This window comes from Delphinus delphis, chromosome 8, assembly GCF_949987515.2.
Source record: "Delphinus delphis chromosome 8, mDelDel1.2, whole genome shotgun sequence".
Taxonomy (NCBI): Eukaryota; Metazoa; Chordata; class Mammalia; order Artiodactyla; family Delphinidae; genus Delphinus; species Delphinus delphis.
In genome coordinates this window covers 67229526-67252686 of record NC_082690.1, presented here as the reverse complement: position 1 = coordinate 67252686, position 23161 = coordinate 67229526, and the positions used below count along the sequence as shown (strand labels likewise).

Sequence of the window (23161 nt, the reverse complement as noted above, 5' to 3'; positions counted from 1 at the left end):
AAGCACACCCAGCAGAAGAAAAAGGAGTCAAAGACAAGCCCTTGGAGGACACTGAGTACATATAGCGAAAAAGGAGAAAGAGCATGAAGATGACTTTAAAAAAATGTGTCCAAAAAGTTGTGTCACAAATCCAATAGGAGAGCTTCAAGAAGGAGAGGAGGTAATTAACAGCTACGAGGCACTTTAAATGCTTTATGTGCATTTGGCGTATAACCTTCATGCCAGCCCTATAACTATTATTGTTCCCATTTCACAGATGAACAAACAGAGGCTCCAAGAGGCAAGGTCATACTACTTAGCAAGCAGTGGAGCTGGTATTCAAAGAGAGAATAAAACCTAAATTTGTTAGAATGGACTACATGAAAGGCCTTTCAGTGATCTGCCTCCTGTCTCCCCACCCAACCTCACCTCCTACCATGGACTCCCCTGCTCACTCCCCTCCAGGCCCCTCTTGGCTGCCCTGCTGCCTGTTCCAGCTGGCCGAGAGCTTTCTCACCTCAGGGCCTTTGCACTTACTGTCCTCGCTGAACATGCTCTTTACCAGCTGGCTGCTTCTTACTCAGAGATCTCAGCTTAAATGTCACCTCCCAGCCACTCTGTCTAGGATCAACTCCCCTCCCCTGGTTCTTTCTATCATAATACCCTGTTTATGACCTTCTTGGGATGACATGATAAAGTTATCTTTGTCTGTTTCTATTCTCCCTGGACCGGATGGAAAGCTCCACCAGTGCAGGGGCCTTCTCTGCTGTCATCCTCCTCTGGTGCCCAGAGGACTGGCACTTGGATAGCAGTCGCTAAATCAGAGAGAAAAGAGTAAATTAAGGGATCTACTCATTCTTGCATAGTGTTAGGTGCTGCGGATATTCGGGAGGACTTTTTCCCTTCCAGGAAGACTTTCAATGGGAATAACCCTGCCTGGGCAGCAAGGCTGGTCTCAGCCTGTCCCTAATCTGCTGGCCTGTGGTGAAAGAGCAAGCAGCTCTTCTAAGACAGGATGAGCAGAGGATGCAATAAATTCCTTAGGCCTGAGAGAGCTGTTATTCACAGAGGGAGAGACTCTAGTATACCTTTCCTTTCTTCATCTCCAAGGTTTTGCAAGTCCCTCCATGAGGAGGTCAGATCACGTGACTCTGCTCAACCGCCTCCAGTAGCCCTACATCTCATTCAGAGTAAAAGACAAAGTTTTTCCAGTTGTTCCAAGGCCCATGCGATCTGGATCCATTCCCTTCCTGGACCCATGTCTTACCACCCCGGCCTGGCTCTTTCTAGTTGCACGGGTCTCCCTGCTGTTTGGAGAATATACTGAGCATGCTCGCTTGTCAGCATCTCTCCGCCTGTTGCTGTTCCCTTTGTCTAAGAGCCACATGCTCATGCCTCACTTCCTTAAGGTCTCTGCTCAAATGTCACCGTCTCACAGAAGCCTTTCTAGGGCATCCGATATAAAACAGTAACCCACCTCTGGTCGGGGCACCCACATTGCCCTCACCTTGTTTTTTCTCCCTAGCAGTTTACCACCAACACACACACACACACACACACACACACACACACACACAGAGGTATGCACACTCAGGCCACATATATTTATTTGTTGTCTCTCACTAAGAATGTAAACTCCAAGAAGGGAGGAATTTTATCTGCTCTCTTTACTGCTATATCCCTGGTGCCTGGCACGTAGTAGACATTCCAAATGATTTTTTGAATGAATTAATAACTGTGAACAATTTAACTCAGGGTTGGCAATTTTTTTTTTTTTCCGGTACGCGGGCCTCTCACTGTTGTGGCCTCTCCCGTTGTGGAGCACAGGCTCTGGACGCGCAGGCTCAGCGGCCATGGCTCATGGGCCCAGCTGCTCCGCGGCATGTGGGATCTTCCCGGACCGGGGCACGAACCCGTGTCCCCTGCATCGGCAGGCGGACTCTCAACCACTGCACCACCAGGGAAGCCCCAGGGATGGCAGTTTTAAAAATAAGAGTAAGTGGAAACAGTTTGGTGGTTCCTCAAAAAGTTAAACACAGAATTACCATATAACTTAGCAATTCCACTCCTAGGTATATGCCCCTAAGAACTGAAAACGGGAACTTGAGCTGATACTGTATACCAAGGTTCATGGCAGCATTATTCACAAAAGCCAAAAGGAGGAAACAACCCAAGTGTCCAGAGAGGGATGAATGGATAAACAAAATGTGGTATGTACACACAGCAAAATATTATTCAGCCTTGAAAAGGAAGGAAATTCTGACACATGCTACAACATGGATGAACCTTGATGACATTATGCTAAGTCAAATAAACCAGTCACAAAAGGACAAATATGTATGATTCCACTTATATAAGGTACCTAGAGTAGCCAAATTCACAGAGACAGAAAGTAGAATCGTGCTTGCCAGGGGTTCAGGGGAGGGGAGAGTAGGAAATTATTGTTTAATGGGTAGAGTTTCAGTTTGGATGATGAAAAAAGTCTGGGAGGTGGATGGTGTGTTGGCTGCACAACAGTGTAAATGTACACTGAACTGCATACTGAAAAATGCTTAAAATGGTAAATTTAATGTTATATATTTTACCACAATTAAAAAATAAACCCAGACTCAATTCAGTTAGTGGGAAACTAAGTATGACTGAAATGAGTTGGACACGTAAATCTACTTTTTTAACTGTAAATATTATGAAATCTAAATACAGATTAAGTATTTCTGATTAAAATTTAGCATCCAAATTGAGATGTACTAACAGGGTAAATACACACCAGATTTTGAAGTCTTAGTACAAAAATCTAAAATATCCTATTAATAACTTTTATAGTGATTCCATATCAAAATATTTTTGATAAACTGAGTTAAATAAACATATTACTAAAATTGGAAAAAAGAAAGGAATAAAGTTCTGATACTTGCTACCACTTGGATGAACCTTGAAAACACTATGCTAAGTGAAATAAACCAGATACAAAAAGACAAATATTATACGATCCCACTTACATGAAATATCTAGAATAGGAAAATTTATAGAGACAGAAACTAGATCAGAGGTTACCAGGGGCTAGGGAGAAGGGGGCGGGGACTGGAGAGTTATTGCTTTGGGTACAGAGGTTCTATCTGGGACAGTGAAAAATTTTGGAAATAGAAAATGGTGACGGTTGTATAACATTGAGAATGTAATTAATGCCACTGATTTATATATTTTAAAATGGTTAAAATGGCAAATTTTATGTCATACATATTTTACCTCAGTAAAAAAAGGGAAACATTAGGAATACCAAAGAAAGAAACAGAGACAGAGGCAGAGAGAGGGAAAAAGAGAGAGGGAGAAAATGGAAAAGATCGCTTCCTTAAAGCAGAGAGAACGACGCACAGCTGCATGGTAAACACGGGCATGCCAACTAGAAGGGGTAAAGGAACTTCCCTGGACTTCTGCAGATTTGGACATAAAAGAATTTTCCCAGGTATGTTCCTTAGATTTAGACAGCTCTCTCTGAAGAAAGGATCTGAGAATAAAAATCTTCCCACTGCTGAATTCCCATTGATGAACCTTTGGTGATAGCTCGCTGCCCTATATCTCTTAAGACCACGACGCATAAGAGGAGGTGTGGGATATGCCAGGTGGCAGTGAAATACGTTCCATACAGCTGAAGGCTCTGAAGTTAAAACACGTTCGGGTTTTCTTCCCAAGAAGCTGCATAGAAGTTTAAGGTAAATAGTTTTTTATGTAATATAATTTAATATATAATAAAAGAATTCATGTATATACTATTAAATTTACAACTTACTCCCCTTAAATATACATGTCTATAACTATACATGTTCTATAATACACTATTTGCATTGGTGTATACGTTAAACATGTTATAGAGAGAGCTGGTAGCTCACAGCTGATCATCCTATATCAACTGAGGTCTGTGTGGCCTCCCACCCGTCTCTTGCAAAACTCACTGGCTAAAAGGCCAAGCAGGAAAAGACTCAGCTGCTTGAACTCACGGGCATCTGGTTCTCTTTTACATAGTGTGACTTCTTCTGCCCATTCCTGCTTCCCTCCCCCATTCCTTCCACAGGTGTTGATTACTAATGAACACATTGCACCCCAAACACCTTCTAAGCATCTACTTCTGAAGAACTCAACCCGTAACAAATATGTCCTATTCGTTAGTTAGTTACTATTCTAGGGGCTGGAAAATCAGCAGAGACTATAAAGACAAAAACTCCTGCCCCCAAGGAGCTTATATTTTAATGGGGTTTCTGGAAACACTTTTGTGTATGTGATAAAGCAATGTATGTAGCTTAAGCAGCCCCTTCTACCTTCTTCCTGCCTCAAAACCAGACATGATGGCTGGAGCTGCAGCAGCCATCTTGTGACTACAAGGTGACAAGTATGAGGAAAAGCCTAGAGCTGCACTATCCAATTCAACAGTCATTAGTCACATGAGGCTACTGAGGATTTCAAATGTGGCTAATCTGAATTGAGCTGAGCTGTTAAACACATAGAATTTCAGAGACAATACCAAAAAAAGAAGACTGTAAAATAGCTCAGTAATAATTTTATATATTGACTACATGCTGAAATAATAATATTGTGGATATATTATGTTAAATGAAAAATATTATTAAAATCAATTTCACCATTTCTTTGTACTTTTTAAACTGTGGGTACTAGAAAATTTTTAATTACATATGTAGCTCACCTTATATTTCTATTGGACAGCACTGGCCCAGAGAATCACAGAGAACACAGCCATTGAATTTCCAGTCACCACCTTTCTCCTGACATCTGTTTAAAAAATAAGCCCCTATTTGTTTAAGTCTCTGAAGTTGAGTTTTCAGTTACCTGCAGCTGAGTGCAATCCTTTCTGATTCAGAGGGGAGAACAAACTAAGTGCTGGGCCCAGTGAATTGCCCAGGAGCTTCCCTGTGGCAGGAAGGCCGAACTCAGCCTGGTACCCCACCTGGTTGATAGGAGATAGATATATTCACACTAAGTGGAAAAATCCTCTGCCATGGAATATACTGATCTCCAAGATATTTTTTATTATGAAAAAAAAGCAAAGCCCAGCAAGAGCCTCCAATGAGCAGGAGGAGGGAAGCCAAGAGACCTTCCAGTCTGGGAAGCAGAGCATCAAACTGCTTCATGGTTTCCTCTTGCCCTGCCCAGTGGTACACATTAATTTGCATAATCCTGGCCAGAGATTCCCTAAGGCCTTCTGCAACCCTGGGTGGGCCAGGAACTGTGAGAGGTTTTTCTTTTTTCGCCAAGAAAAAGGAGGCCCAGCCCTTCAGCCTCACAGGCCTACAGGCCCAGTTTCCCTGTCCCCCTTGAAAGCTCCATGAACAGCCCGATGTTAGTCAAGGCACAGACAAGGCTGTGGTCCTCATCCCACACCACAGGGAGAGGATGCCCACAAGCAATGGTCAGATGCAAATCTGCACAGATGTTTGAATAAGGAAATAAGGGGCTGGCTGGTCCCGGCTTCTGTAAACCCACTATCAGGGCTTGGAAATACCAGGACTCACCCAGTACAGCTCCAGAAAGAACTACATATGTTAATAGTATGCTATTTGTATTGCTCCAGAAAGAAGCCTCTTGAGCTACACAGTTCGTTTAGTCCCTGAGCACCCTCCCTGTGTCAAGCCCTGTGCTGGGTGCTTCAGACCCAAAGGTGAGCCAGACATGGTCCCTGTCCTCAGGGAGTTCACGATGAGTGGGAAAGTGGCCAAAAAAGCAGTAAATGAGGGATACCGATCAGCAAGGTAGTGGTAGGACCAGAGTCTGGGAGCCCATGGGGGCACCAAACCCAACTGGGGGTGAAATAAGAGAAGGGGGATGTAGAAAGGCTGTCAGGGTAGGCTCCCTGGAGGAGGTGATACTAGTTTAAATTGAATCATAAAGAGAACAAGTTAGCTAGGTCAGGAAGGTACCCCTGTTCAGCACAAAGAGTACAGATCCTACATGGGCCAGGGCTCTAACAGCTCCCACTATTAGATGACGTTTTGAAGAGGAAAGCATACACTTGTATTTGCTCTTCTTTTAAAGAGCATTCACCTTTTACAGAGAAAGCAAACTTCTTAATGAAACCATGTATGTGAAACTATAAAGCACTATGCAAACGTTGGGCAGTAACACTAATGACATAGTTGTGATTGTGATTATTACAGGGGCAGCAGAGGTCCCTACCATATTGCTACCAAACTGCTCTTTACTCAGTGGCCCCATTCAAGGCCACCCAGCCCAGACTCCAGGACTCAGAGGGTGTCCATCCCAATGCCCACTCGGCCAAGCTAAGGAAATCCAAGAAGGCAACATCCCAGGGCTCTTCTTATCACTCTCCTGCACTATTTTTGGGAGTGTCTACTGCAAGAACCTCCACGAACGAGAACTTGACAATGCCTATAACATTGTCAATGCAACACACACACCCTTGGACTTCGAAATTTTCACAATGTATCCCGTAGACATGTTTTCATGTGCATACAAAGTGTGTATGAGGAAGTGTACTGCAGTACTGTTTAAGACAGCAATAGACTGGAAACAACCTAAGCAGTTAAATAAATTGTGATGGAACCATAAAATATCAAGCCTTAAAAAGCCATGAAAATAATAAAAGGGTTAGATTCCCCATGTACTGATATAAAACAATCTCCAAGATATATTTTTCAGTGAAAAAAAGGTGTACAACAAATATGTAAAAATTTTTCCCATTAAATAAGAGAAAGGGGGATGCACACATTCATATGCTTGCATGCACACATGCACACACACGCAAGCACACACGTGTAAAGATTTTCAGGAAGGGCACACGGGAAATGGCACAGTGGATGCCTCTAGGGAGGAAACTTGGTGGCCTGGGCAAAGGCACTTCCTTTCACAGTATATTTTCTTCTCCTACTTGAATTATTGTTTTTTATCATGAGCATGCATTTCTTTTTTAATTAAAGAAAACAAATTAGTTTGTTCTTAAAAAGACAAAGAAGTCTTTATTTATAAATGTACTTGTAAAATGAACCACAGTGAACCCGGATTAACCACGTCCTATGAAGACAGCCAAAAAAGAATTTTTTCATCTTGGTTTAATATTGTTGGGAATGGATTTCCTCAAGCTCACATGGCATGTTCAATGCATGCACTCACGCAAACCCCATACACTTTGCGTGGAGCTGTGGTGACAAGTGTAGTGATTCACACAACCCAGTTGGTAATGTAGGCTTGCAGATGTGCCTAGTGTAACAGCGCCCAAGTCCACTGTCAGGTAAGCGGACAGATCCAGAGTTTATGGCAGCTTTTTTTTAAAATTATTTATTTTATTTTATTTTATTTATTTTTGGCTGCATTGGGTCTTTGTTGCTGTGCGTGGGCTTTCTCTAGTTGCAGCGAGCAGGGGCTACTCTTCGTTGCGGTGCACGGGCCTCTCATTGAGGTGGCTTCTCTTGTTGTGGAGCACGGGCTCTAGGCACGCGGGCTTCAGTAGTTGCGGCACGCGGGCTTCAGTAGTTGTGGCTCATGGGCTCTAGAGTGCAGGCTCAGAAGTTGTGGCGCATGGGCTTAGTTGCTCCGTGGTATGTGAGATCTTCCCGGGTCAGGGTTCGAACCCATGTCCCCTCCACTGGCAGGTGGATTCTTAACCACTGTGCCACCAGGGAAGTCCTATGGCAGCTTTTTGTTCAACTAGTACAGAAGGTCACACCACAGGGACCATCCTCTACTCTGTCGGTTATGCCTGCAACTGTCCGTATTAGGCAAAGTGGTGCTAGACATTTCCCAGCCAGTGTAGCACAGCCTGGCTTTGAGGGCCCTGGTGGGTGATTTCAGAGGTGGGGAATGTCAGATAGGTTTATCTAGGCTGGGAGATAGCGGCCTTCCCTCCCAGCTTCACCCCTCCCTCCCTCCCTCCCTCCTTCCCTCCCTCCTTGCTCCTGCTGTGCTCTGCTCATGAAGCTCGGGAACCACGTAATGAGTTGGGCTGCAAGCATTACCAGGGCCTGGGTTACCCACCACTGGGGAGCCAGTGCAGACACAAAGGCAGGCAAAGGTCACGTTCAAGTGCAAAAGGTGTGGCGTGACCCTGCTGGATGTTCACAAAACACAGACATTTCCTTGTCACAGGATAACGCAAGAGTTTTCATTATATAGGCTGGTCCCATAGCTGCTGGTGACAGAAGCCCATGAGTCATTTCCTGCAAGCAGGTTTTTATGGCAATGATGTACAAATGCCTTCTGGTCTGAACTGGTTACCTGTGATTACTGAGCCGCCCCCTGGAGGGTGGGAGAAAGAACCCTGGATTGAGAATCGGGGGCTCATCCTCAATGACCCTACAGGTCCTCTGTTTGACCGAGGGATCCTCTCTTCACAGTCTGGCCCCAGGAGGCCTTTCTGGTCTCCTGCCATTCATCCATTCTGTTCTCTCTGGTTCTCACGCTCTCCCTGCTTCCCTCTCTCCACAGGTACCTTCATTCCCATTCCATGAGTAATGTACTCTTACCAAAATATGTTTCTCTGCCTTATGTTCCCTCTAGCTGTTCCTTCAGTAAAGCAAGGCAAACTCCTACTCGTCTCTCAAGCCCCAAATCATACCTCCTCTTGCAGGAAGCATTCCCAGACTACCCCAGTCGCTCTTCTGTACTCCTGCAGAACAGTATATACAACTCTCTCATAGCACTTAGGATATTAATGATAATAATAGCTAAACATTTACTGATCACTTATTATGTACTAGGCAGCATTCTAAACACTTTACAAAGATTACCTTATTTAATCCTCACAGTAACTCCATGAAGGAAGTACCATTATTATCCTCATTTTACAGAGATGTCTACTGAGGATCAGGGATTTCGGTAACTTGCCTAAGGCCGCAGAGCTATTAAGTGGCTGTCTTGTGCCTAGACAAGTGCCTGGCACATAGTAGCTGCTCAATAATCATTCACCCCATAAATGATTAACTGAATAAATACAGAAATGATGACACTTCTGTCCTCTCTATAGAAAGCTCAAGTGAGAACCACTTCTTATTAATCTTTCAAACCATTTCCTCTGTCAAATACCTACTCAGGTATTAGGGTATTTGAAATACCTAATGAATGAATGAACGAAACACTGTATGAGGAAACCAATAAACAGAATCCGAATCTTGGCAATGCTCCCCGCTAGCTTCAACCAAATAGCTTCAGGTTCCTGGGCCCCCTGGTTGTCATCTGTCAAATGCAGAGATTGTACACAACATTCTTTCAAGTTTCTCCTAGCATTAAAGGTACATATAAAATAAACGAGCAGTCTCCATGACTTTGTGATGATGGTAATTCCCAGGCCAAATTATGTATTGCATTTTCTTCAGGGCTGTTTTCCCCAGGAACATTACACAATTGGATGTGGCATTTGATCCGGGTACTGCCCTAATTCAGAGCCAATATCAGTCCTGAAAGAGTTTCTTTGGCTTGCTCGTTGGTTCACTCCTTTCTTATGCAAACAGATCACACCCAGGGAAAGAATTATTAAGTGCCTGGCAAAACCCTCATACATAATAATCAATAATGAACACTGATCTCAAGTTAGATTATGCAGCTGGCACCTAGACCACTGCTCTAGGGACCTTGTAGGTCCTCCTCCCTGTCCCCTGGCACCTGTACCAGAGGTCATCTTCTCCAAATAGATCCCGGTCACCAATCTCCCGCTGCCATCACCACTAACACACACACACACACACACACACACACAGTCCTGCTGGCATGAGGGAGCAGACAGGGCTCATAGCGCCTGGAAGGGGCTAATTAATGTTTGTGAATAGCTGAGGCCCAGATCCACTCCAGATGGTGCCGAGAGGCATCCACATCAGGGCGAAGGTGGGAGTTCTGGCTGCATTTCATTCATTCCCATTCTACCTGTGGCTAAGCAGGAGCTTGGCTATAGGCCTGGTACCTGACACGCCTTTGCTACACGGCTTAGCGTTAATGATGAACCATGTGTACAGTAATGCCCAGCACTTCTCGTTTGGCTAATGCTTGACGACGTAAACTAGTATACCAAAGGATAAACCTAAGTGAGGTGTGTGAGCAAGACAGTGACTGTTCATGTCGGAAAAGAGGGAGGACTGCGTTCTGTTTTGCTTGACTCACAACCAGGAGCGCCAGGCTCTTAGAGTGAGCACTACACAGCCACGTGACTCCAACATGGCGAGGCCTGTTCCATAACCAGAAAGCAAACAAGCAGTCACCTGTCAGGTAGAGGACACCTGCTGTTTGTCTATCTCCCACCTCCACATCCCTGGGGACCTGTTCCTCCCTCATGTCAATCACGTGATGTTTAAAAGGGCTGCCAAAGACAGTGGTCAGCTCCTCTGGCTTTGGCCACAATAACTGGCCCAGGGGTGAGCCAGTTGAAATCCTTCCCTGAGATTTTTTTCCATACCGAGCAGGAAGAGAAAGATTCTGGTCTTTTGGGTCACAGAGCTACAAAGATATGAACGAGAGGCTAGCATCATGAAGAAAATCTGTTTGCAGGAGGGAAGAATGAAGCCAAAACAGAGCAAAACATCTAAGAGAGATGGAAGGAGAGAGGATGGGAAAGACTGTGAGTGTCTGGACCTTCCTGTTTATACGAGTTAATCACTTCCCTCATTTCCCTGTTTTGTTTAGGTTAGTTTGAGTTTCTGAAACATGAGGATAAAGTAGCCTAGCACAGTCATAACCATCTGTAGAGTGCATTTTCAAATGTATCTTCTACACTTTAGGATCCAAGTAGTTTTTATGGGATGGGTTACCACATTTCAAATGTCTTTGCTCCTCCTCCTGAGAAAGGCGTATAAATTCCTGGGCAAGAACCACTCTTACCCAGCTTCACTAACTAAAGACAGTCCTTTTCCTTTATATCTTAGGCAGCAACGATGACCTGCCAACCACAGGATGTAAGGACTCTTCCACTTCAAGCCATCATAGCTTATAAAATAGGGGCTGGCCAGACAGACCAGGCAACCAGCTAGTGATTTTTGAAAGGACATCTTCATGGTGGTCAATTCTCCATTCCGTCCCTCCGCTGGCCGACTCCCTCCGAAGGTCTGTCTTCAGATCACCAAGAGAGTCCCTCAGCAGCTAGAAACTGTTGGGTGTATGGGGCAATGCATTTTCTGATACAATAAGAGCTCTGAAAATCTTCCTTGAGAAAACATATTGCACCCCAGCCACCTGACTTCTATGGGTCATTTTAAAAGAAAACCACCATATACAATTACGGAAAAGGGTGAAGCTTTGAAAGTTAAAAGCTTCCCCCTCCTGGAACTCTGAAGAGCTGCCCAGTGAACCACGAACCGTGAAGTTACAACAACTAGGAAAGGAGGTACTGGGCAGGGGTGGCACTTAGGATACCGGCCCCACCTCCCACCCCCCGTTATTCTTTAACGCTTCCCTCTCCTCTGTGTAAGGCCGAAGCTTGGCAGGTTACAGGCAGGCCCTTCCTGGATGGCTAATATGCTCTGGGCTAAGGCGACTGGGCTGCTTCAGCCTGATGGAATGCTTGCCTGTGCTCCGAACGGTCTGTGCGTCCCAGGCTCAGAGGAGCCTGGCAGCTGTCTCCCCCGGGGCAAGGGAAAGCGGCGTATCCCACGGTGGACTCAACGGCTCCACATCACCAAAACAAAAACACAACAGTCCTGATCTCTATGGAGAGTTCAATCCTCTTGTCTAGGATTGGCACTGACTAGAATTCCAAGGGCTCTGGCTGAGCTACCTCCTGTGAGGTCTAAATACAGCTCGCTCGCTGCTTTTAACCTAAACATGCAGCCTGGAACAGTGCCCAGGGCTGACAGCCCCCAGGGAAGTCTTGACTTCTGGCTGCCCATTTGGGGATGGGTGGTGCAGAGCTATCAGAGATGTGATGCGCTGGGCAGCCCCACGTTCACCGATGTCGCCTACGGCCACTCAGTGGGGAAAGTGACCAGCTTGTGGAGGGTTAGCTGTGAGTGGGATCCTGAGCAGAGGAAGGGGATGGGGAGGTGGAGAATGCGGAGATGTGAAGAGGAAGAGAGAGAGAGGGAAGAAAAGACAGTAAAGACCAAAGACCTATTTCTTTTTTTTTTTTTTTTGCGCGGTACACGGCCCTCTCACTGTTGTGGCCCCTCCCGTTGCAGAGCACAGGCTCCAGACGCGCAGGCTCAGTGGCCATGGCTCACGGGCCCAGCCGCTCCGCGGCATGTGGGATCTTCCCGGACCGGGGCACGAAGCCGCGTCCCCCGCATCGGCAGGCAGACGCTCAACGACTGCGCCACCAGGGAAGCCCCAAAGATCTATTTCTTACCCAACTAAAGTCAGGGAGCTTTCTAAAATGTTTGCTCCCAGGGCGACACAACTCTAATTATGCCTCTCTAGGGAATTTAGGGCCTAAGCCCTAGAATCAGAGAGATCGAGGTTGCCTTCTTATTACGTAACTTTGGGCAAGGTAACTGCCTTCTCAGATTTCATATCTCTTATTAAATGATCCAAAGGACTACTGTGCTGTTCAACAAGACCACGTACAGAATGCACCTGGCCCAAAGAAGCTACCTGGTAAACAGTAGCTACTAGAAGAAGTAGTGGTAGTAGTAATAGTAGAAACAGGATAGCATCAAGCATGCCTTCATCTTCTCCGCCTTGGGAAGGACACAAGAAGAGCTGCTGAGGCCACCATGAGACAGAAGCCCCCGACCAGGATAAGCTGTTCATATACAGACAAAGGCAACCTTCAGCTGAGCCAAACAATAAAACACATCCACACCCACTAAGAACCTTACAATGGCAAAATGGCAACAGTTTCCTAACCTCCCGACAAGCCAACCCACATGGCCCACAGGGTGAGAAGCATCCACGCTGGAGTTTCCCTTACCTTGGTGTTCATACAGGACTTCCCTCGCTTGTACTCCTTGTGGGACCCACGCTTGTCCAGTTTGTACCACAGGGCCTTGGCCTTCCAGGTGGTCACCTTGGACTTGAGCTTGGAATAAAAGTTTCTGTGGTCCAGGGGGTCTAGATCCAGGTGCCGTGTGAGGATGTTGAAGGCCTGGAGGGTGCCTTTGCACGTGGAAGCCTGGACAAAGTTCTCGAAAACCTGCCCGGCCTGGGCCTGCTTCTCGTCCTCGTTTTCCCCCATGTTTCAGGAGCCACGTAGAGCAGTGGTGTGGAGAGGATGGAGGAGAACACCATGAAGTACCTGGAGAAACGTCACACCTGCAAAGGTAGGCAGAGGCAGAGGTGAGCTTCCTGGATGAGGGTAGAGTGGGGAGAAGGTGCGGAGAGGTAAAAATACAATTCCTTTAAGACACTAACATACTAAACATAACACTTAATACTAAACATACATAATGCATAGGACAGGTATAATCATACCTTCTAACCTGGCAATGCTGCCTTGCTGGCACTCTCTCTCCCCAACACTCCACTCCCCTGGCTGGCTGAAAAGAACTACACATTGCCAAAGATCTATCCTGGCTGACGTCAATATTACCTGGTCAATCTTGCTATGAGCAGTGGTTCTGGAAGTACTAACTAGCAAAAGGAAAACAAACAAAACCCAGAAGGGCACACCAGATTTAGCACTGTTGGAAACCTATAATTCCTGGTGCCAATGTTAACGTAACCTAATCACATGACATGAGTGCACAGCCCCCAAAAAGCAAAGCACATGCCTCCCTAGATTTCATGACCACCATCCCACCTATCCTTAGACACCACACTTTTAAGTCTTCCTTCGTTAGTTACCAGAAGGCGGGTCTTTCCCTTCTACAGACAGCAAATGGCAACTTCTCAAAATTCCTCTCCATTCCTAGTATCTGCTAGAAGCACAGCATCCACCTCAGTCAGACATACAGAAAGAGAGAGAGACACGTGGGGTTCCTCCTGATGCACAAAAGGAGCCTGTGCTTTGTAAGCCCAAGCTGGGAGCTATTTGGAACAAGTGCTTAGTCTGAAGGAAGGAAAAACCACGATGGAGGTTCATTCACATCACAAAAATAGCTTGCCTGGGTTTTGGCCATCGTCCTTTCTTCTCTGCACCACTCTAACCTCAGGCATTTTCTTAGGAAAGTCATTTAAGTTTCAAAGGAACAAAAATAAATTAGAGCTGATTTTCCAAAGCACCAGCTATTTTTCCAGAATCTAAAGCTAGTGCAAGAAGATAAGTGTGAAGGAGCTGGGGCTGGCCCAGCTGCCAGGAGGGCTTGAGGGGGTCTGTAAACGCATATCAAGCTCCCCCCGACAGAGGCCTGGCAGGGGGAGGTCAGCAAACAGAGACAAAGCCCTCGGGCTGGGCAGCTTCCCACTCTCCAGACCGAAATGCCACAGTGGGTGCATTTAGATTGCGGGCTGGCTTTATAAAACTGAAAGCAGAGAATGGTGTTTATCTTCTTCCTTAATCTTTTACTCATTCATTCAGCAATAACTACTGGTGCCTTAGCAAGGGCCACGCATCACCCTAGATGTTGGGGATACAAAGACGGAGCCTAGTGAGGAAGGCAGGCCCGTAAATAGTTGATTACAAGACAACCAGGCCAGCACTTGTAAAAAATGAACACAGCACACGGAAGCCCAAAGAAGATGTTAAACAGAGCCTGGAGGAGTCCAGAGGAGGCACAAGAGGGAAATGCCAAAACGATACAATTTTAGGAACAAGGTGGTTTTCACTAGAAGACTGGGGAATGGACCATATGAAGGCATGAGTCTGGAAAGAGCCAGCACAGCTGCAGAATGACAGCAAGTTCAAGGTGTCGGGAGTTCAGGACTGGTGACCAGGTGTGATGGGGTGTCTGGGGCAGACCGTAGCGGGGGCCTGGCTTCTCCAGAGGGCCGTGAGGCTCAGGAGACAGAGCAGCGGGGTGAGACGAGTCTTTGGGAAGATGGCCGGGGTGGACTGGAGAAGGAGGCAGCTGAGGGGCTGCCCAGCACAATGAGGAGAAGCTGGGAAGCAGGAGAAAGCTGGGACAGCAGGAGAAAGAAAAACACACACATGCATGTTATGTGGCCTGGCTGGACACCACCTGTGAGGGGCCGCCTGCTGGGGGCCGACAAGCTCTCCAGGCAGCCAGATACTGATGGGTGCAGTGGCACGGGATACAGTGTAGGACCCGTCCCTCCCATCTCTCTTCCCCCAAGAGCTTCCAACGGGCCTGGCACCAGGCTCGGCCGAAGGGAGAACAGTACATTCCCTGCTCCAGGCCCAGCCAAGCTCCACTCTGCAGACGGGACTCCGTACTCTAGTCCCCTCAACTCAACAAATTCAACCAACTTGGAAAGCTGGCACCAAAAGACATGATCAGTCGGCTCCTTTAATGTCTGCAGCGCTCACGTTGGCGTCACTCACATAAACTTTGCCTCTTGCACATGGGGAAAGTCTCAACTTTCCCCATGTGCAAGACTCACCACCCAGAGAGCATAAACAGAGAACAAGGCTCGTTCGCTTTTCAGAGCATATGAACATCCTCTGTCTTTATCTATCTTTGGAACCACTTCTATGTCCGGGATTGAACAAGGGCTGCAGTAGCTGATTGACAACTGCAAAGCTACCTGAGTTCCACTGGAATCCTCCAGTCCTTTCTGACGATGGGCAGGTGGTGCAGAGAAAAACCACAGGCTTTGGGCCTCTTGAAACCTGGGTCCAAAGCTCAGCTTGGCCCCTCACTGCCCACCTGGCTTCACCTAAGCCATGTAAGCTCTGAGCCTCAGCTGCTTCTTTTGTATGAGAGCTTGCAGAGTTGCTGTGGAGTGAGAGATTCCTGAGTGATGGCAGAGCCTGGCCCTAGGAGCACCAGCGTGATGTGATGTATGCTGAAGCCATCACCTGGGGCAGATTTGAAGCTGGGGAGGCACTAGTTTGAAAAAAGAGTTTTGTAAATCAATTCTCCAAGTCGCCAACTCCGCCTTGTCTAAAATGGTGAACTGTTTTGAGTTATCAAGCCAGACCCGACTCCCAGAGAATAATTTATAAACTGGAAGAACCTGACTCCTCCCAACCCCCCCAGCCGCCTCCCCTCCTCCCACAAAAGAAAAATGAACAACTTAATTTTAGGGCCCCAAGGGAAAGAGACAAAGTGGTGCTGAGGGCCCTGGGTGGGTGTGAGAGCTCCAGGAACTAGCTCTTATCTGGAGTGAGATACGGGAAGGTGGAGGGAGATGGCTGGACAGAAGAAGATAAGCCCTGCCTGGGACTGTGCCCGCGCAGCCCGTGCCAGGCTCGGCCCTGCCTCCCTGCCATCTAAAGGGTTTAGTCTCAACCTTTAAAACCGCTTTGCAATTGAAGTCAGAGACCTGAGAAATAACTCTGACACCCATGCGGAGTAGGTCTCCTCCCAGAAAAGCATCCAGATATTCGGAGTGTGGCAAACCTGGGTGTGAGTCTGGTCTCACGCACTCGCTAGCCGTGTGACCCTCGGCATTTTATCTAGTCTGTCTCAGCCTGTCTTCTCATCTGATCAGTGGGGATACCAATACTCGAGTCACAGGGGGGTAACGAATGAATTCAATCACGTGGGTAATGTATTTAGCACCTAGTGACTCCATGATGACCAGCACTCATGACTATTTGTCAGATGGCTCAAACGTCATCAGACCAAAAGGAAGAGAAGAAGGAACATAATTATGACCGCTGGTACTAGCTTCCCAGGTCAAGCAATTATATATACTTTACAATTAGAGGCCATGGGCTTTCTATACAGAAGATCTGGTGTCAAATCCACTTCCTAACTGTGTAGCCTTGGACAACTCCGCTTCCAAGTTTTAAGTTCCTCATAAGAAAAGTGGGGAACCTCATATGAGGAAATTTGGGTAATGAACTGAAAACATCCATGGTACAAGGTAGTTCTGTGAGTGAACTAGAAAGGCTGATTTAGAAGGGTTCCCCTGAGTCTGAGTCCCAGCTTCCAGAAACTGGAGTGCAGTATTTTGCTGGATACCCCTCTCTTTCCTTAAAAGAAGAAGATCAAGGTTTAGTTAAATCAGAGGATCCTGGGTAATAGCTCTCGTTAGCCTTCCTTGCCAATCACTACCCAGCTGTTGCCTTTTTGGAGTTTGATATGAAATATAAATAAAACCAACTACTCAGAAATATGAAAGGTTTCTGCATTTTCCGGGAAGAAACAAGACGTGATGCTTTAGTTTCTAAGAATAGCCTTGAAACAATTTGGTCTTTGCCAACTGGAGTCCCTTATTTGTGGTTCTGCCTATGTGACTTTATGAGTCACAAAGCAATTCCCTGTCCCTGCCTCTGGCTGTTACAAATTAGAACCCAGGGCCTCAGATCCTAGCACTGGTAATGGGCTCTTAGCCCATGACAACTGGGAGACAAGTTCAAGGTTTATGCAGAGGCCCTGAGTAGCTCTCAAAATGAGAGATGAGCCTCCTTGGCCCAAGAGCTGCCAATGCACTCACATGTGGGGACTCCCACCCCCTGCCTTTCCTGGGCCTCATCACCTGCCAAATGGCATCAAAGAGTGTGACCAGGCAGTGGATAAAACGGAGTTCTATAAAAACTTAAGGAGGGCTGGGAGGGACACCGGGCAGAACCTTCCCTCAAAGCAGCATGAGGTAAGCACAGCCCTCAACCCTACCCTGAAGGCTCACAGACATGTTTCAAGGTAAATGCAATCTAAAAACCAAACCCTCTCCTCATTTCCACTGCCAAGCCCCCCATTCAAACTTACCATCTCCCAGGTTAACCTCCCCAAAGGGCCATGGGGCAGGGCCCAGTTTCCACGGCAGTGAAATGGGGGTCTTCACCCCTGTGCACCCGCAGGTGGTTGGAAAGACTAGAAGCCCCCGGCTCTGTGCCTCGCACTCGGAAGACCCTGGGTCATGGCTACTTGGATCTGACATCTGAGATGAGGCAGGAGGCAGCCAGGGCCAAGGCGGTGGGAAACGCCTCCCACGCTGCCTCTCTGCAGAGCCCAGCATGGGCAGAACACCTGGTTTACAGGTGGTGTCTGCAGGCATCACCCTCTCACCTGGCCCAGGGAGGCCTGGCTTTCCATCTACCAGGGCACGTGACACCAACTTGAACCTAAAGGGGCAACTCCCAGCGTTGGGAAGGGACCGAAAGGGCCACTTTGAATCTCCTTCCAGCCAGGGGTCCCAGCCTTCCCTCGGTCAACTCCCCGAGTGGAGCACGTACCACTTCCTGGGGCAGCCTGCCCCACCCTTGCCTCCTCTGGCTGGAAGAGAGCCTCGGTGAGATGATTCCTGTTAGCTGCTCTCCAGGGAGATCAATGCTGTCTCTCCAATAGCTCCTCCCCACTCCTGGTTTTAGCCCTTGAGATCACCCACAGGAAGTCAAAGCCCCTTCCATGCAGGCTGAACTCACACACGCAGTCTACTTACACATGCCATCCGGAGCCCCGACTGGAAAGGCTAATGAAAACGCACCCAAGAGACGTACTGTGAAAGCCCACCCAAGCGCCCAGCCTGCAGCAGGGCCTGGACACTGCCCTCTGTCTACACCGGCCCAGGGTGGGGAGCTCGGAAAAGAGACTCCAGGGGCACTGCAGGCCCTGGCCTTCTGTGCTGCTCCTCCTGTGAGAGGCCAAGGCCATGTGGTCTTGCTCTTCCATCCCCAGCCCTCCCCTCACTCCTTTTCAATAGCGACTTGACTCCACTGCTCTGGCTTGAAATGACCTCACACATTCCCACCTCCTCGCCTCAGTCCATTTCCTTGTGGAATGACTCACAGTAACAGATCCCAGGATGACCTGAGATTGACCCCCCAACCCCGAACCCATGAGCCAGAGACCCATATGCTGACCGGTCACAGTGCCAGGAAGGAGGCCAACATCACCAGGGGCCACGGCAGCCAGGCTCTTTCACAGTATCCTATGGGGTCCTCACAAGAAGTCTGTGGGGTAGGGTGCTTCTCTCTCTCTCTCTGTTTCTACTCTGTAAGAAGCAAGGACTTTGGGGGTAGGGGGTAATTCCAGAACTTGCTCATCTCACTTTCCTTAAGCAAGTATAAATTTGCCATGTGTGGCTGCTACGTGTGTGTGCGTGTGTTCACGTACATGTATGCATATATATGAGTATGTGTGTAAATGTATGTCTATGTGTGTATGGATTGCATATATGCATGCTTGTATGCATGTGTGTACACGAACACACACGTACAAATTTTTTAATTTTTCCACCATGATTTCTGGCCAGTGTCCCACATCTCTGCTTGTACTGCTAAGCCTGTCTTTAAGAACTCTCTAGGAGAAGCAAAGCTTTTGAGGCGGGCAGAACTCGGGCCTGGGCATGAGGAGACTGAGCCTCATCTGAACAGCGACAACCACACTGCTCAGCTGCTCACGGGTGCCAGACCCTGTCCCAGGTCCTTTACATCCATGATCTCATTCAACCATCCTTATTTGACTGAAGAGAAGGCAGATTCAGAGGGGCAAGCAACCCCCCCCCATTTGCCAAGGTACCGAGTGGACATGCTGTAAAATGAGCCCAGTTCCATCTCACTTCAAAATCCACGCTCTTCGTCACCGATTGATATGAGCCATGGAGACGGAAATAATACGACCTGCTTTTACTGAAGCCGCCGTGTCAATTAAATGGGTTAAGTTCTGTAGTCCCTGAAGTTCTTTCAGGCTCCTAGAGACTGCAAACGTCAACAACGGGGTGTGGCTTCATAAGTTACGGAGCAACCAAACAATAAAGGATTAGGCAGTCCTTTAAAATAATATTTATAAAGACATTTAATCCTTCTGGAAAATGCGTATGCCCTAAATCAGAGTGAAAAGAGCAGGATACAAATTCAAGTACTCGATATGATTCCAACTCCTTAGAGTAATATCTAAAGGAGAAAGGAAACAAGCCAAAAGTGAACAGTGGTCGTGTGTGTGATGGTATTTCAGATGATTTATGTTTAGGTTTATACTTTTCTTTATTTCCAGATTTTCTACTGGAAGCACACACAGCTTTTATAACTCCCTCCTCTATACGTTCCAAGTCCTGGAGTCTTCTCTCCCTGACTAGACTATCTTGGTCTCATGTATCTTCTCTTCCTCAGGCCTGTACGGCTCCAGCCACACTAGCAATGCCATTCTTCTCCAGAAAAGAAAGGGCCATCCTGTAAGAAGCCCTGACACTGCTAATCTAATGAACGGGCTTACATTCCAACAGGTGAGGGATGAGGTCCCCAAGACTGCATTCCTGCCACACCTCTGCTCACTGGACCACAGACTTGAAAGTGGGGAAGATAATACCTCTGACATGATCTCAGCTATGCCCACAGACCCCCTGCCAGTCAACCCCACAAGAAGGACACCTGCCTACCTGGTTATAGGCTAGGACCTGACAAAATAACATTCATCTCAGCACACACACCAAGCCCATCTCACCACTAAAAACTCAGCAGCCTATTCTGCATATGCCCTAAATCACCTTCATGACCCATTGGCTGCCTGGGAGTACTGTGAACTCCAAATTCCAATTTCCAGGAGGCCACCCTATCTCAAAACTAATGGGAGGGATACCTAGAATAAGCAAATTCATAGAGACAGAAAGTAGAAATTCATAAAGACAGAAAGACAGGGGCTGGGGGAAGAGGGAAATGGGAGTTATTGTTTAATGGGTACAGATTTTCAATTTGGGATGATGAAAAAGTTCTGGAGATCAATGGTGGTGATGGTTGCACAACCATGTGAATATACTTAATGCCACTGAATTCGAACATTTAAAAACGGTCATAATAGTAAATTTTGTCATGCATATTTTCCCACAATAAAAAAAATATAATAAAATGCATTAAAAAAACAAACCATCGCCACCTTACAGTAGGAGCTGTCCAAGGCCAGAGGACAGAATTTGTGGCCTAATTAACAATGAAGCAAATTATCTAAGATACTTTTGAGTTAAAGTGTAATAAAATAAATAGTGAAAGAATCCTGCTGTTTTTTTATTTGGCTCAATGGCATAATTTCTTGGTTTTTGTTTTTGTTTTTGTTTTTTTTGTAAGTCATCTGGGCTCCTCTCAGTCTTCCTTCCAAATCTCATTTGACTCCAGGAAGCCTTTGGAAGCTCAGCCCTGCCAAATTCCAATTTTTATCTCTTATTCTGCCTTCCCCAGGCCACCACCACCAATGCCGCCCCTCCCTCACTCAGCACCTGTAAAATCTGCTTCAACATCCACAGGGAAGGTTGGGTAGGGGCTCCCTGCTCTTAGCTTTCAGCGCCTACCATCCCTTGCCTGGGGAGAACACTCCTGTGTTCTGACAGTCCCTAGACAGTGCAGCCAGCAGACTGCAGTTCCCTGAAAGCAGGGAGCATTCTTCCCTGCAGTGTACAGATTCCCTAAAAACTCCCCAAGGGCAGGTCCAGATCAGCCCAGATCTGTTGCACATGCCATCAGACTCCAACGAGGAGAAACAATGGCCGTGTCAATAGATAAGACTTCTGTCTCTCAAAATCAGAGCTTCGCATATTTTTCATTGACTAACATCGATTTCAGGGACACTGGGTATGAATCCTGTTCACGTTAGGAGAATCCTGCTGCGAGGCAAAGAAGCTTGCCCGTTTGAAAAAACAGTAAGTCTGACATATCATATACCATACTTACTGTTTTTTTTTTTTGCGGTACTACGCAGGCCTCTCACTGTTGTGGCCTCTCCCGCTGCGGAGCACAGGTTCCGGACGCGCTGGCTCAGCAGCCACGGCTCACAGGCCCAGCCGCTCCACGGCATGTGGGATCTTCCAGGACCGGGGCACAAACCCGTGTTCCCTGCATCAGCAGGCGGACTCTCAACCACTGCGCCACCAGGGAAGCCCCATACTTACTGTTCTTAAGCACAGCACATGGATGTGAACAAATCCTTTTACCCCACTAACTCCTAGTCTTCCTTCAAAGCTCTTCTCCTCTAGACACTCTCCACCTCCCTGTCGCCAACCCCTTTCCAAAATGCGTTGGATCTGTCCCACAGGATCTGTACTTACCTCGGTTACAGTAAGTCCTGTGCTGAAATTAATTTTTGACTTCCCTACTCCCAGTTCCTAGCACAAGGCCCTCTCTATACAGTATGTGCTAAATGAATGAATGAATGCTCAGACCTTGGGAACATAATAATCCTTGACATTTAACGAGCATCTATGAAGTCTTGAGCAGCAAGGTAAAAAGCTTTCTATGTATTAAAGAAGTTAATCATTGTAACAAACCAAGGCATCATTAGATACTGTTATCTAATGATAATGGTATCCCCACTTTTCAAAGAATTAGAAAAGTTGGCAACTTGGCAAGGGCACATGGCCAGAAGTAAGGAACTTGTGACTTGACATCCTAGAGCCAGAGTTCAGAGCCCACATCTGTAACCACCATCCCATACAGCTCCCACACAAAGTGGATGGAGGGATCCGAGTGCTGCCTCATACACCACATCAGGTACGTGGTCTCTGCTCTAGACCCTTTGGTTCATGATACTCCCCTTCTTTCATCAAACTCCAAAATGCCAGGATCTGGCACAAGGAGATCTCGATGCAATCGTGGATAACTGTGGCGAATATACCAATAACAAGTCAGCTGAGGGGTGGGTGACTTTCTAGCCCGGGTGGGTACGGCAGAGGCAGGCCAGCTGATCGCCAGACACATTGCTCCTTCCTCCTGGGCCCTTCCTTGCAGCTGTGTGAGCCCACGTGACCAGTTCCAGGCAATGGAATGTGAGCAGAAGTGACACACGCAACTTCTAGGACCAACCCATGAGAACCTCCCGTGGCAATCCTCCAGGCTCTTTCCACTTCCGCCAGAGCATAGCAGCCACGGAAATCACATGTGCGAGACGACAAAGCCATGAGAAGGAAGGAGCTGGGCTCCCTGATGCCCACTTGGAGGAAAGCAGTCTATGACCAGGAACATTTGGACTTCACGTATGTGAGAAATAAACCTGAAGTATGTGACGACACTGAGAATCAAGGGTTTATCTGTGAGGCAGGAAATATCAATTAATCCAGTAGGTAAACCATAGCATGGTAGGAATGCCAGATTTGTCACTGGAGGTTAACCCCCAGAAATATGCCTGACCACCCCTCATTCAGGAACCTCCCCACACACATATACACCCTCTGGTGAATATACCTTATTATATACCCTATAATAAGACAAGAGAATGGGACAGATAGGCTAGTCGTTTCCTTGGTTTCAATAGCCCCTGAGCCCTCAGGAAGCCCCTGGAAGCCTATGTGGTGTGGTGGAAAGAATGTGGACTTC

General features: G+C 47.1%; 1 protein-coding gene across 2 annotated transcripts in view; it reads right to left on the bottom strand.

Moving 5' to 3' along the window:
• The window catches only part of MICAL2 (microtubule associated monooxygenase, calponin and LIM domain containing 2), a 222435-nt gene that overhangs the window by 159007 nt on the left and 40267 nt on the right, over positions 1–23161 (bottom strand). For both annotated transcript variants that reach the window (XM_060018505.1, XM_060018504.1), the window contains exon 3: positions 12830–13170. In XM_060018505.1, coding sequence (XP_059874488.1) covers positions 12830–13093 — 264 coding nt within the window. In that variant the 5' untranslated portion in view covers positions 13094–13170. The remainder of the gene's footprint in view (positions 1–12829; positions 13171–23161) is intronic.